This window comes from Mustelus asterias, chromosome 21 (genome assembly GCF_964213995.1).
Source record: "Mustelus asterias chromosome 21, sMusAst1.hap1.1, whole genome shotgun sequence".
Classification (NCBI taxonomy): Eukaryota; Metazoa; Chordata; class Chondrichthyes; order Carcharhiniformes; family Triakidae; genus Mustelus; species Mustelus asterias.
The window spans coordinates 80,578,928-80,593,659 of record NC_135821.1 but is presented as its reverse complement, the minus strand read 5'-3'; the positions used below and the strand labels follow the sequence as shown (position 1 = coordinate 80,593,659).

Genomic DNA, 14,732 nt, shown 5'->3' with positions numbered 1-14,732 from the left:
TGGGAAAAAGCTTCCCACTGTTCACCCTATCTATACCCTTCATAATCTTGTATACCTCTATTAGATCTCCCCTCATTCTCCGTCTTTCCAAGGAGAACAACCGCAGTCTACCCAATCTCTCCTCCTAGCTAAGACCCTCCATACCAGGCAACATCCTGGTAAACCTTCTCTGCACTCTCTCCAATGCCTCCACGTCCTTCTGGTAGTGCGGCGACCAGAACTGGACGCAGTACTCCAAATGCGGCCTAACCAGCGTTCTATACAGCTGCATCATCAGACTCCAGCTTTTATACTCTATACCCCGTCCTATAAAGGCAAGCATACCATATGCCTTCTTCACCACCTTCTCCACCTGTGTTGCCACCTTCAAGGATTTGTGGACTTGCACACCTAGGTCCCTCTGTGTTTCTATACTCCTGATGACTCTGCCATTTATTGCATAACTCCTCCCTACATTATTTCTTCCAAAATGCATCACTTCGCATTTATCCGGATTAAATTCCATCTGCCACCTCTCCGCCCAATTTTCCAGCCTATCAATATCCTGCTGTATTGCCCGACAATGCTCTTCGCTATCCGCAATTCCAGCCATCTTTGTGTCATCCGCAAACTTGCTGATTACACCAGTTACACCTTCTTCCAAATCATTTATATATATCACAAATAGCAGAGGTCCCAGTACAGAGCCCTGCGGAACACCACTGGTCACAGACCTCCAGCCGGAAAAAGACCCTTCGACCACTACCCTCTGTCTCCTATGGCCAAGCCAGTTCTCCACCCATCGAGCCACTTCTCCTTGTATCCCATGAGCCTTAACCTTCTTAACCAACCTGCCATGTGGGACTTTGTCAAATGCCTTACTGAAATCCATATAGACGACATCCACGGCCCTTCCTTCATCAACCGTTTTTGTCACTTCCTCAAAAAACTCCACCAAATTTGTAAGGCACGACCTCCCTCTTACAAAACCATGCTGTCTGTCACTAATGAGATTGTTCCGTTCTAAATGCACATACATCCTGTCTCTAAGAATCCTCTCCAACAACTTCCCTACCACGGACGTCAAGCTCACCGGCCTATAATTTCCTGGGTTATCCCTGCTACCCTTCTTAAACAACGGGACCACATTCGCTATCCTCCAATCCTCAGGGACCTCACCCGTGTCCAAAGAAGCGACAAAGATTTCCGTCAGAGGCCCAGCAATTTCCTCTCTCGTCTCCCTGAGCAGTCGAGGATAGATGCCATCAGGCCCTGGGGCTTTGTCAGTTTTAATGTTCCCTAAAAAACCTAACACTTCCTCTCTCGTAATGGAGATTTTCTCTAACGGGTCAACACCTCCCTCCGAGACACTCCCGGTTAACACGCCCCTCTCCTTCGTGAATACCGATGCAAAGTATTCATTTAGGATCTCCCCTATTCCCTTGGGTTCTAAGCATAATTCCCCTCCTTTGTCCCTGAGAGGTCCGATTTTCTCCCTGACAACTCTTTTGTTCCTAACGTATGAATAGAATGCCTTAGGATTCTCCTTAATCCTGCCTGCCAAGAACATCTCGTGCCCTCTTTTTGCCCTTCTAACTCCCCGTTTGAGATCTTTCCTACTCTCTCTGTATTCCTCCAGAGCTCCATCTGTTTTCAGTTGCCTGGACTTAACGTACGCCTCCCTTTTCATTTTAATCAGATCCTCAATTTCCCTGGTTATCCACGGCTCTCGAATCCTACCTTTCCTATCTTTCCTTTTTACAGGCACATGCCTATCCTGCAGCCTTATCAATAGTTCCTTAAAAGACTCCCACATGCCAGACGCGGACTTACCCTCGAACATCCTCTCCCAATCAACATCCACCAATTCCTGCCTAATCCGGCTATAGTCAGCCTTCCCCCAATTTAGCACCCTGCCCGTAGGACAGCACTCATCCTTGTCCATTACTATCCTAAAGTTAACAGAGTTGTGGTCACTATTTGCCACATGTTCCCCTACCGAAACTTTGATGACCTGACCGGGCTCATTTCCCAGAACTAGGTCCAGTATAGCCCCCTCTCTAGTCGGGCTATCTACATACTGTTCCAAAGAACCTTCCAGTACGCATTTTACAAATTCCTCCCCGTCCGGTCCCCCAGCTCTAAGCACTTTCCAGTCTGTGCTAGGGAAATTAAAGTCCCCCACTACAACAACCCTATTTTTTCTGCACCTATCCAGAATCTCCTGACATATCCTTTCCTCCACTTCCCGTGGGCTGTTGGGTGGTCTGTAGTACACCCCCAGCATAGTGACTGCACCCTTCCTGTTTCTGAGTTCCACCCACAGCGACTCAGTACATGACCCCTCTAAGTTGTCTACCCTCTGCACCGCGGTAATATGCTCCTTAACTAATATCGCTACTCCCCCACCTTTTTTAGCCCCTCCTCTGTCTCGCCTAAAACACTGATACCCCGGAATATTTTTTATATCGGCTAAATTTCCCTCTATCCCACACCTCCTCACTTTCTTCATGAGCCGACCATGGGGAACCTTATCAAATGCGTTACTAAAATCTATGTATACAACATCAACTGCTCTAACTTCATCCACACACTTCGTTACCTCCTCAAAGAATTCAATCAAATTTGTGAGGCAAGACTTACCCTTCATGAATCCGTGTTGACTATCCCAGATTAAGCTGCATCTTTCCAAATGGTCATAAATCCTATCCCTCAGGATCTTTTCCATTAACTTACCGACCACCGAAGTCAGACTAACCGGCCTATAATTACCAGGGTCATTCCTATTTCCTTTCTTGAACAGAGGAACAACATTCACCACCCTCCAGTCCTCTGGCACTATCCCTGTGTAAGAAGTCTAACAACACCAGGTTAAAGTCCAACAGGTTTATTTGGTAGCAAAAGCCACTAGCTAGTGGCTAGGGGACTATTGGCTTTTGCTACCAAATAAACCTGTTGGACTCTAGCCTGATGTTGTAAGACTTCTTACTGTGTTTACCCCAGTCCAACGCCGGCATCTCCACATCATGACTATCCCCATGGACAGTGAGGACCCAAAGATCAAAGCCAAAGGCTCTGCAATCTCATCCCTTGCCTCCCAAAGAATCCGAGGATATATCCCAACTGGCCCAGGGGACTTATCGACCCACAGGTTTTTCAAAATTGCTAATACATCTTCCCTCAGAACATCTACCTCCTCCAGCCTATCAGCCTGTATCTCTCACTTATCCTCAAAAACATGGCCCCTCTCCTTGGTGAACACTGAAGAAAAGTATTCATTCATCGCTTCTCCTATCTCTTCTGACTCCATGCACAAGTTCCCACTACTGTCCTTGACCGGCCCTAACCTCACCCTGGTCATTCTTTTATTTCTCACAAGAGTAAAAAGCCTTGGGGCTTTCCTTGATCCGACGCGCTAAGGACTTCTCATGTCCCCTCCTAGCTCTCTCCTAAGCCCTTTTTTTTTTTAGCTCATTCCTTGCTACCTTGTACCCCTCAAGCGACCCAATTGAACCTTGTTTTCTCATCTTTACATATGCTTCCTTTTTCCTCTTGACAAGACATTCAACCTCTTTTTTGTGAACCATGGTTCCCTCACTCGGCCATTTCCTCCCTGCCTGACAGGGACATACCTATCAAGGACATCCAGTATTTGTTCCTTGAAAAAGTTCCACTTTTCATTTGTGCCTTTCCCTGACAGTTTCTGTTCTCATCTTATGCTCCCTAATTCCTGCCTAATCGCATCATAATTACCCCTCCCCCAATTATAAACCTTGTCTTGCCGTATGGTCCTATCCCTCTCCATTGCAATAATGAAAGACACCGAATTGTGGTCACTCTCCAAAGTGCTCTCCCACAAACAAATCTAACACTTGGTCTGTTCATTACCCAGTACCAAGTCCAATGTGGCCCCACCTCTTGTTGGCCTATCCACATATTGTGTCAGGAAACCCTCCTGCACACACTGTAAAGGTTCCAATCAATATTTGAAAAGTTAAAGTCACCCATGACAACCACCCTGCGACCTCCACACCTATCCATAATCTGCTTTGCAATTTCTTCCTCCACATCTCTATTACTATTTGGGGGCCTATAGAAAACTCCTAACAACGTGACCGCTCCTTTCCTGTTTCTAACCTCAGCCCATATGACCTCAGTAGGCAGATCCTCCTCGAACTGCCTTTCTGCAGCCGTTAAACTATCCTTGATTAACAATGCTGCTATTCCACCTCTTTTACCACTTTCCCTACTCTTACTGAAACATCTATACCCCGGAACTTCCAACAACCATTCCTGTCCCTGTTCTAACCATGTCTTCGTAATGGCCACAACATCGTAGTCCCAAGTACCAATCCACGCTCCAGGTTCACCTACCTTATTCCGGATGCTCCTTGCATTGAAGTAGACACACTTCAACCCACCTTCCTGTCTGCCGGTACACTCCTGCGACCTTGATATCCTCCTCAGTACCTCACTACACTCAACACTGGCTTCTGGACTACAGCTCGTTTTCCCATCCCCCTGACAAATTAGTTTAAACCCCCCCCCCCCGGAAAAGCCGTAGCAAATTTCCCTCACAGGATATTGGTGCCCCTCTGGTTCAGGTGCAAACCGTCCTGTTTGTACAGGTCCCACCTTCCCCAGAATGTGCTCCAATTATCCATGTAACTGAAACCCTCCCTCCTACACCATCCCTGCAGCTACGTGTTTATCTGCACTCTCTCCCTGTTTCTTAACTCAAATTGTTGAGTTAACATTATGTTTTTATGAAAGAACATTGTAGAAATAATCTTAGATTGGTTTATTGAATCATAGTCAAAACAAAGTAGGATTGAAAGTGAAAGCTTTGAGGGAAACATGGCTGTTAATTTGAATCCAAGCCTTGATCTTGGCTAATATTCCTTTTGCTAATTAGTTGTGTGTACTCCCTTTAAATTATTTTGCACAGCTGTGCACACACTTTATTTATCACAGAACAAGGCTCATGTGTTACCTTCTGTGTGGCTGTGCAGCTTAGCAGGATCTTCACTTGGGACTGTGTTTAGGTTACTGTAGAGGGAGAGAGGTTTTCTTACTGTGACATGGGAAGTTGTCCTACCACGCCGCTCCACTGTGCCACTCCCTCTCGAGTCTTTGAATATTTTTAAGGTAGAGGTCGATAGATTTTTGGTAAGCAAGGAGGTGAACGCTTATTGGGGTAGACGGGAACATGGAGTTGAGGTTACATTCGGATCAGCTGTCATACTGAATGGTGGAGCAGGTCGAAGGGTCCCGTCAAGTGGCCTACTCCTGTTCCTCATTGGTATGTTCAGTGAGGGACTGCATTATGGTATCATTTGACTTGTCTGCCAGACTGACAACCATGCAGGTTGTGGAAGGAATTGGTAAATTTCTTGTGATGGGGCTGGGAAGAGAGATAACAGTAAAGTATTTTGTGTTGGAGATGCCATTCTGGCAATATCTTGATTACATCAAAGTCGCCTATTATATTCACACAATGCCATGCCATGTTAAAAAGTGTTGACATTAAAGATGGACATTTAGAAAGCAAATTGTCTACAGTTGTATCCATTTTTAGAAGCTTTACTTTTGGCTCCACTGAATGCTTTACTGCGGTGGCTGTTCCTAACTGTTCACTCGGGATAAACCCCAAACAACTCAAAACTCCTGCTCAACTCGGAGCTAAGCTTCAAACCCCAACAGCTTATTTGTTGCCATGCCAACATACTCTCTTCTCTGAAACATCACCAGCCTTTCTGACTATTTAATTCCTTTCTGCATTCTTCCATTGCCTCAAGGTGACTTCGCCAACCTCTTGAACTTACACAAACTTAAATTTGTCTGAAATGCTGCTTCCCATGTTTCTCTCACCCAACATCCCTGTTTTTGCTGAGCTGCACTGTGTCTGCTTCCACTATCCTGTACCGATGATTCTGGGCTCTTGTGTTTACTGTTATCTCAATGCATTCCTTGCCACTTGACAAGAGTTCTCAGCCCTCTTGCCTCCATCTTCAAACTCCCTCCATCATCCCGTTCATTGTGTTTCTATTCTCTCCTCTCAACTAACTGAAAACTTATATTTATGACTGTGCCTTCAGTCAATTCTCCTAAATCCTCTATCCGATAGGAAGAGCTTTGAGATTTTTTAATTTATTATTTATTGCATGCTGATTGGGAGGGGGGAGAAGAGGACAAATATAATGTATGTAATTTAAAATGCTTTGTTTTCTCACTCAAACGATAAGGCCCATTTCATTCGAGCACCCTATCCTGAAGTGTTAACTATTAGTCACTTGTTTATTATGATGTTTTTGGATTAGATCTTCATGATATGAGTTTTAAGTTTCAATTGAATACATTTTTTCTGGCCAATTCTGCTGATGTTTCTGTATTTTGTGAAAATAGTGAACATTTAAAAGTGATCAGAACATCACTTTACCTGGCAGCTGGTTACCAAGGTGTGGGTGCAGGTTATTAATGTTTCAGTATGTGAACAAGACTGACTGGTGCTTTTGAATATCTTAGCTTTTTGGAGATTTGTGGAATATATCCTTGCTGCTTAATTATATAATCTGTTAAATGTTATTGTCTGACTAATTGAAAACCCTGCTTTGTTTCAGCTGGAAGAAGAAGACTGGGAAGATTGGGAATAAAATGGAATTGGACATTGCTGCTTCAGTTGATTTCTTGAATTATTTCATTCTAATGTAATGAGCGTTGTGTTTATATTCCTAGCCTGTAGTGTATATACAGGTTTCCTGTGCCATTGCTTCAATAAGCTAGGGTAACATGTTTTATACTGCATGCTATTGTATCATATAGCAGGCTTTTTAGCATGTAACTACAAAGGACTAAGAAGCATGGGTTATATTTCATTGTTTAGACTAAAGTTATATTCAGTGGGAGACATTGCTATTAGTGTTTCTAATGGTGTTTTGGTTTTGCGTATTAACAGCTGATTGGTTGTGCAATATATATTTTAAATATGCATTTTCTAGCTTTCAGATATGGGAAACCATTAGTTTTGTAATTCAAATTCCCTTAGATCTTTTACAGATTTGCACTTACATCTATTAAACTTAAATTATACAAAGTTAATTGACTAATGCTTTCAGTGTTTAAGCACTTTTTAAAAGAAACAAAATGTCAGCTAAACATGCTAATTGGAAATTGAATTCCACCATTTTACTGAGTAGTGATGAAGGAAATACTCTTCTAAAACTGGAGGGTTCCCAAAAAGAGGGATATAATTTTGATGCCTGAGCTATCTGGCATTTTAAATCTTTGGAGTACTGGATTTATTTTAAACTTTCAAGTTGCTTGTAACCAATCATACATTTCTACAGATTTGTTTCTCTGTAAATTGTGAATGGTGATTATTGAAGCCCCAGTGGAACCTGTAAAGGGGGACCATTGATTTTGTCATATTTTGGTGAAAAGGGTAGCAGAAGCGTCAGAAACCTGCCAACCCAGTTAAAGTTTATAGTTTTTCCAGCTAAAGTGCTCGCTTATTCATGTTTAGGGGAGGAGGCGTTGGCAAGAAATGGGAAAAGGGAAAAATTGGGTTGTTGAATTGAGCCCATGAATGGATTAGGAAGCAAGTGTGACAATCGTTCAGAAATCTGTTGACTCATTGACCAAACCTTCCTGTTAAACAGTAAGGACTTGCTCTGTTAAGCAAGCCGGAAAATGAAACAGTGCACGATGCTTTGGGGAAGCTGTAATATTTGAGTGAATTGAAAGCACCAATAACACTAATGGTCATCTGTGCTGTATACAGCTTTGTGCCTTCAGTACTGAAGTGAAATCAGTATCATTGTTTCTGTACGTATGATTGAATTGTCCATTGACTATCAACATGCTTCCAATCTGAAAAGGTAAATGTAAAACAGAACAACATATTCTAAAACCAAAATATGCATTCTGGAAATTTAAAATAAAAACCAAAAACACTGGAGATGCTCAATAGGTCAGGCAGCATCTGTCACAAGAACCGAGAAGCTGGCTGATATTTCAGGTACAGGATACTTCCTCAATATTTAACCAAAATGTCAACTGACTTGTGCTATTTTGACAAGTTGCCTAACCTACTGAGTATTTGCTGTTTATTTTTATTTCTTTAATAAACTTTTAGTCATATTAATATTGCAGATGCAGATATTTCAGTGGAAGGTACATGAGAAACCACAATACATGGGTTGAAACTCAGTACTTCTCAGATTATGTAACAATGGGTTGAAGCACTAAAGCGTGATCTCTCCTTTCTGGCCACAACTGGAAGTGACAAATTGAATACTGCTTAACTCTAAAGATGACTTAGTGGGGTGTGATCTCCCCTCACCCCCTCACCCCTTTCTATCATGTATTGATTCTAATATCCTAAATAAACCCAGACTAAACTGATGCAGATGGAAATTATGGTACCTGCACTTTCTGTTGGAGTGGCTTGCCTGTAAATAAGATTTAATTTTTTCTTTGTTTTAAATGAAATAAAAATCTATCGTTTACTGTTTTCACATTGGTGCAGAGTATTGAAAACTTATGGTAAGTAATTTTCTATGGACAGATCCTTTGATTTTTTTCAAAATGCCTGAGAGAACAGTTTAGGTACCGTAGATATTAGCATATAAGTGGGCCTTAAAAGCCATGAGAAATCTCTCCAAAAATGGGGATCACCTTATCGACTGAGTAATTAAGTGGGTCGTCGGCACAGGTGTGGGTGATCGCCATTTTGAAACGTCATTGGCGTCCGATACAAAGCGTGGGCATGCCTTAAACTCGCATATATATTTGCAGCAGAGACTTGCTGTTGCCTGCTTCACCCCTTGTGCCTAGTTATAAATTATCAGTCAGTAAAACATGCGTTTGTGGAGTGAAAAGATCGAGGCTGAATGCAACTATGATTATTGCGGGAGGTTGACATATATACCGAGTGTTTACAAAAACATGATTATTGGGCCTGGAAAAATGGGGTCAACCTATATGCTGTGAGTATTCACACTATTCTTGCTTTATCTTTACAGACTCAAAGAAAAACCTCAAACTAAAAATGTCATTTGAAATTCAGTGAGTGGTTGGCAGTAGGTATTTGGTGACCTGGAAAGAATGTTGTTGTCATTGTCTGAGAGATTATGACTGACACGTGCATTAACCAAATCCCTTGTAGCACCATAGCCCTGAAGTGTTTCAAAGGGGATCTCATAGAAACATATAAAATCCTGATGGGACTGGACAGGCTAGATGGGGGAAGAATGTTCCCAATGTTGGGAAAGTCCAGAACTAGGGGTCACAGTCTAAGAATAAGGGATGAACCATTCAGGACTGAGATGAGGAGGAACTTCTTGACTTGGAGAGTTGTAAACCTGTGGAATTCTCTACCATAGAAAGCTGTTGGGGCCAGTTCATTAGATATGTTCAAGAGTGAGCTAGACGTGGCCTTTGTGGCTAAAGGGATCAAGGAGTATGGAGAGAAAGTGGGAGTGGAATACTGAAAGTGCATGATCAACCATTATATTGAATGGTGTTGCAGGCTCGAAGGGCCGAATGGCCTACTCCTGCATCTGTTTTCTATGTTTCAAAATCTTTCTACAGACTGAAGCATGTTATTCACCTGCACTACATTCTCGAGTTGTGTCTTTCAAATATTGCTTTAAATTATGTTCCTTTATCCCAGCACTTCCTATATGCAATTATATACTTTAAGTATAAAGCAACAGTATAAAGCAATGAGGCCTGTTCATCCTGGAGTTCAGTTACTCGTGGTGTACCGCAAAGATCTGTTTTGGGGCCCACTGCTGTTTGTCATTTTTATAAATGACCTGGATGAGGGCGTAGAAGGATGGTTAGTAAATTTGCGGATGACACTAAAGTCGGTGGAGTTGTGGACAGTGCGGAAGAATGTTGCAGGTTACAGAGGGACATAGATAAGCTGCAGAGCTGGGCTGAGAGGTGGCAAATGGAGTTTAATGTGGAAAAGTGTGAGGTGATTCACTTTGGAAGGAGTAACAGGAATACAGAGTACTGGGCTAATGGTAAGATACTTGGTAGTGTGGATGAGCAGAGAGATCTCGGTGTCCAAGTGCATAGATCCCTGAAAGTTGGCACCCAGGTTGATAGGGTTGTTAAGAAGGCGTACGGAGTGTTAGCTTTTATTGGTAGAGGGATTGAGTTTCGGAGCCAGGAGGTCATGTTGCAGCCGTACAAAACTCTGGTGCGGCCGCACTTGGAGTATTGCGTACAGTTCTGGTCGCCGCATTATAGGAAAGATGTGGAAGCATTGGAAAGGGTGCAGAGGAGATTTACCAGGATGTTGCCTGGTATGGTGGGAAGGTCTTATAAGGAAAGGCTGAGGGACTTGAGGCTGTTTTCGTTAGAGAGAAGAGCGTTAAGAGGTGACTTAATAGAGGCACATAAGATGATCAGAGGATTGGATAGGGTGGACAGTGAGAGCCTTTTTTCTTGGATGGTGATGGCTAGCACGAGGGGACATAGCTTTAAATTGAGTGGTGATAGATATAGGACAGATGTCAGAGGTAGGTTCTTTACTCAGAGAGTAGTAAGGGTGTGGAATGCCCTGCCTGCAACAGTTGTGGACTCGCCAACATTAAGGGCACTTAAATGGTCATTGGATAAACATATGGATGATATTGGAATAGTGTAGGTTAGATGGGCTTTAGATTGGTTTCACAGGTCGGTGCAACATCGAGGGCCGAAGGGCCTGTACTGCGCTGTAATGTTCTATTTTCAATTTTTGTCTTCTAAGAAAAAAAGCATTTTCATCAGACTTGTAATACAAAGAACAAAGAATAGTACAGCACAGGAACAGGCCCTTCGGCCCTCCAAGCCTGTGCCTTGGATTTATATTGAAACTGAAAGCTTTGTGCCCTTTGTGTCTCAAGTCACTCATTTGTCTTGTCAGGCTAATTTAAGAGCTCCCCAGGGTAGTGTTCTAAACCCAAACTGTTCAGTTGCTTCATTAATCATCTTCCCTCCATCGTAATGTTAGATATGTGGATATTCATTGATCATTGCACATTGTTCCACACCATTCACACTGCTCAGATACTGAAATAGTCCATGTCCATGTGCAGAAAGACTCGATCAACATTTAGGCATGCGCTAAGTGGCAAGTGACATTTGCACCGTACAAGTGCCAGGCATTGACCCTTTCCAAAAGGTTTAATCTAACCATCACCCCATGACATTCAGCGGCATTACCATCACTGAATCCCCCATTATCAACATCCTGAGGGTTACCATTGACCAAAAACTTAATGGGAGCAACCAAATAAATACTATAGCTACCAGAGAAAGTCATATGCTGGGAATTCTGTGGTGAGTATCTCACTTGGTGACTCTCTAAAGCCTGTCCCCCTTCTACAACCGGATTAGAAAGGATTTGGAGGCGGCTGTTTGGGGGTAAATCCACATCTGGCATGTTGGAGTCTTATAAGGAGCAGTTGATCGGAGTGCAGGACAAGCGTGTGCCTGTGAAAAGGAAAGACAAGACAGGCAGGATTCGGGAACTGTGGATGACCAGGGAAATTGTGAGTCTTACCAAGAAGAAAGAAGATGCGTACATAAGGTCCAGGCAACTAAAAACAGATGAAGCACTTGAAAAATACAGGGAAAGTAGAAAAGAACTCAAAAAGGAGTTAGGAGGGCAAAAAGGAGTCACAAAATGTCCTTGGCAGACAGGATTAAGAGAATCCCAAGGCATTTTATACATATGTTAGGAACCAGAGGGTAGCTAGAGATAAAATTGGTCCACTTAAGGACAAAGGAGGAAAATTATGTGTAGAACCAATGGAAGTGGGTGAGATCCTTAATGCATACTTTGCATCGGTATTCAGAAAGGAGACGGACACGTTGATTGGTAGTTTCTCAGAGGGGTGTGTAAACCCTTTAGAACAAGTCATTACAAGGGATAAAGTGTTAGGTGTATTAAAAAACATTAAGGTAGACAAATCCCCAAAGCCAGATGGAGACAAGAGGGGAAATTGCTGGGCCTCCAACAGAAATCTTTGTTTCAACGTTGGCCACTGGTGAGATCCCAGAGGATTGGGTGATAGCCAATGTTGTCCTGTTATTTAAGAGGGGTAGCAAGGATAATCTGGGTAATTATAGGCCGGTGAGCTTGATGTTAGTGATAGTGAAACTGTTGGAGAAGATTCTTAGGGATAGGATCTATACACATTTGGAACTGAATGGTCTTATTCGTGACAGACAGCATGGTTTTGTACGAGGGAGGTCATGTCTCTGAGTTTTTTGAGGTGACAAAAATGATTGAGGAAAGGGCTGTGGATGTCTACATGGACTTCAAGAAAGCATTTGACGAAGTGCCTCATGGTAGGTAGGTTGGTACAAAAGGTTGAATCACATGGGATCGGGTGAACTAGCTAGGTGGATTCAGAACTGGCTTGGCCATAGAAGACAGGGTAGCAGTGGAAGGGTGTTTTTCTGAATGGAGGTCTGTAACTAGTGGTGTTCCACAGGGATCAGTGCTGGGACCTCTGCTGTTTGTATTATATATAAATGCCTCTGAAGAAGACATAGTTGGTTTGATTAGCAAGTTTGCAGATGATATTAAGTTTGGCAGAGTTGCGGATAGTGATGAAGATTGTCAGAGAATACAGCAGGATGTAGATAGGCTGGAAAATTGGGTGGAGAAATGGCAGATGGAATTTAATCCGGCCAAATGCGAGGTGATGCATTTTCATAGGTCTAATTCAGGTGGGAGCTAAAAACAAAAATGGCAGAACCATCAGGAGCATGGACACACAGAGCGATCTGGGCATGCAGGTCCACAGATCCTTAAAAGTGGCAGCACAGGTGGAAAAGATGGTGAAGAAAGCATATGGCATGCTTGTCTTCATCAGACGGGGCATGGAGTATAAAAGTTGGAAAATTGTTAGTTATATAAAACATTGGTTAGGCCACATTTGGAATATTGTGTCCAATTCTGGTCACCGCACTACCAGAAGGATATGGAGACTTTGGAGAGAGTACAGAAAAGGTTTACCAGGATGTTGCCTGGTATGGAGGGTATTAGCTATGAGGAGAGATTGAATAAACTGGGATTGTTCTCCCTGGAAAGACGGAGGCTGAGGGGTGACCTGAAAGAAGTTTATAGAATTATGAGGGGCATAGATAAGGTGAACAGTTGGAAGCTGTTTCCCAGGACAGAAATGACAAATACAAGGGACAACAAGTTCAAGGTAAAGGGGGAAAGGTTCAGTGGAGATGTGCGGGGGAAATCTTTTTCCACAGAGGCTGGTGGGGGCCTGGAATGCATTGCCAAGCAAGGTGGTTGAGGCAGACACGTTAGCGACATTTTAAGACTTCCTGTATAGACACATGAACAGCCGGGAAATAGAGGGATACAGGCAGTTGATCTCATAGAATCATAGAAACCCGACAGTGCGGAAGGAGGCCATTCGGCCCATCAAGTCTGCACCGACCACAATCCCACCCAGGTCCTACCCCCACATATTTACCCGCTAATCCCTCTAACCTACACATCTCAGGACTCTAAGGGGCAATTTTTAACCTGGCCAATCAACCTAACCCGCACATCTTTGGACTGTGGGAGGAAACCGGAGCACCCGGAGGAAACCCACGCAGACATGAGGAGAATGTGCAAACTCCACACAGACAGTGACCCGAGCCGGGAATCGAACCCGGGACCCTGGAGCTGTGAAGCAGCAGTGCTAACCACTGTGCTACCGTGCTGCCCTAGATAGGACAACGTGATCGGCGCAGGCTTTGAGGGCCGAAGGGCCTGTTTCTGTGCTGCATTGTTCTTTGTTCTTTACAAGGCACTTGTCAGGATTGTGATGGAATAGTCTTCACTTGCCTGAATGGATGCAGCTCCAACAACACTCGGGGAGCTTGACACTATTCTGGACAAAGCAGCCCGCTTGATTGCCACCCCATCCACCAGCTTGAACATTCACTCACCTCACCATTGACGCATGGTGGCAGCAAGATGTAGCAGCTACAAGATGCACTGCAGCAACTTACCTTCAGCAGCATCTTTCAAACTGGTGATTTCTTTCACCTAGAAGAACAAGGGCAGCAGATACATGGGAACACCCCACCTGGAAATGGCTCACCGAGTACTCATCATCCTGACTTGGAAATAGATTGCCGTTCTTTCATTGTCATTGGATCAAAATCCTGCAACTTCCTTTCTAGCATGTGTGCGCATCTACATCACAAGGACTGTGGCAGTTCAAGAAGGGCGCTCACCACCACTTTGTCAAGGGCAATTATGGATGGGCAATAAATGCTTGCCTACTCAGCGATGCCCGCATCTCATGAAATAATTTAAAAAAAACTTTTCAAAGTACTTTGCCAAGTGCCTTTTTGATATCACAGCCAGAATTCTCCGACCATTCATGCCAGCGGGATGCTCTTGGTCCAGCTGCAGTGAACAGAGATTTGGCTGAATGCATGTCTGTGAAGTTTCCACGTTCTCCCTGTGTCTGAATGAGTTTCCTCCCACATCCAAAGATGCATGTTAGGTGGACGGCTATGCTAAATTGTCCCTTAGTGTCTTAATATGTGTAGGTTAGGGGGATTAGCGCGGTTATGGGCATAGGACCAGGGTGGGATGCTCTGTTGGAGAGTCAGTGCAGGCTCAATTGGCCAAATGGCCTCCTCCACTGTATGGATTCTAAGATGAGGCGATGGGATGATGGGGGGGGGGTTAGGGGCTGTGGTGGGGTGATGGGGGTGTGGGGATGAGTGAG

At 43.7% G+C, this 14,732-nt stretch overlaps 1 protein-coding gene across 1 annotated transcript in view; it reads left to right on the top strand.

Moving 5' to 3' along the window:
• The window catches only part of bsdc1 (BSD domain containing 1), a 62,340-nt gene extending 53,849 nt beyond the window's left edge, over window positions 1-8,491 (top strand). The window contains exon 11 of the mRNA XM_078238353.1: window positions 6,600-8,491. Within this exon, the coding sequence (XP_078094479.1) occupies window positions 6,600-6,632 (33 nt within the window). The 3' untranslated portion in view covers window positions 6,633-8,491. The remainder of the gene's footprint in view (window positions 1-6,599) is intronic.
• The last annotated feature ends 6,241 nt before the right edge of the window (window positions 8,492-14,732 follow it).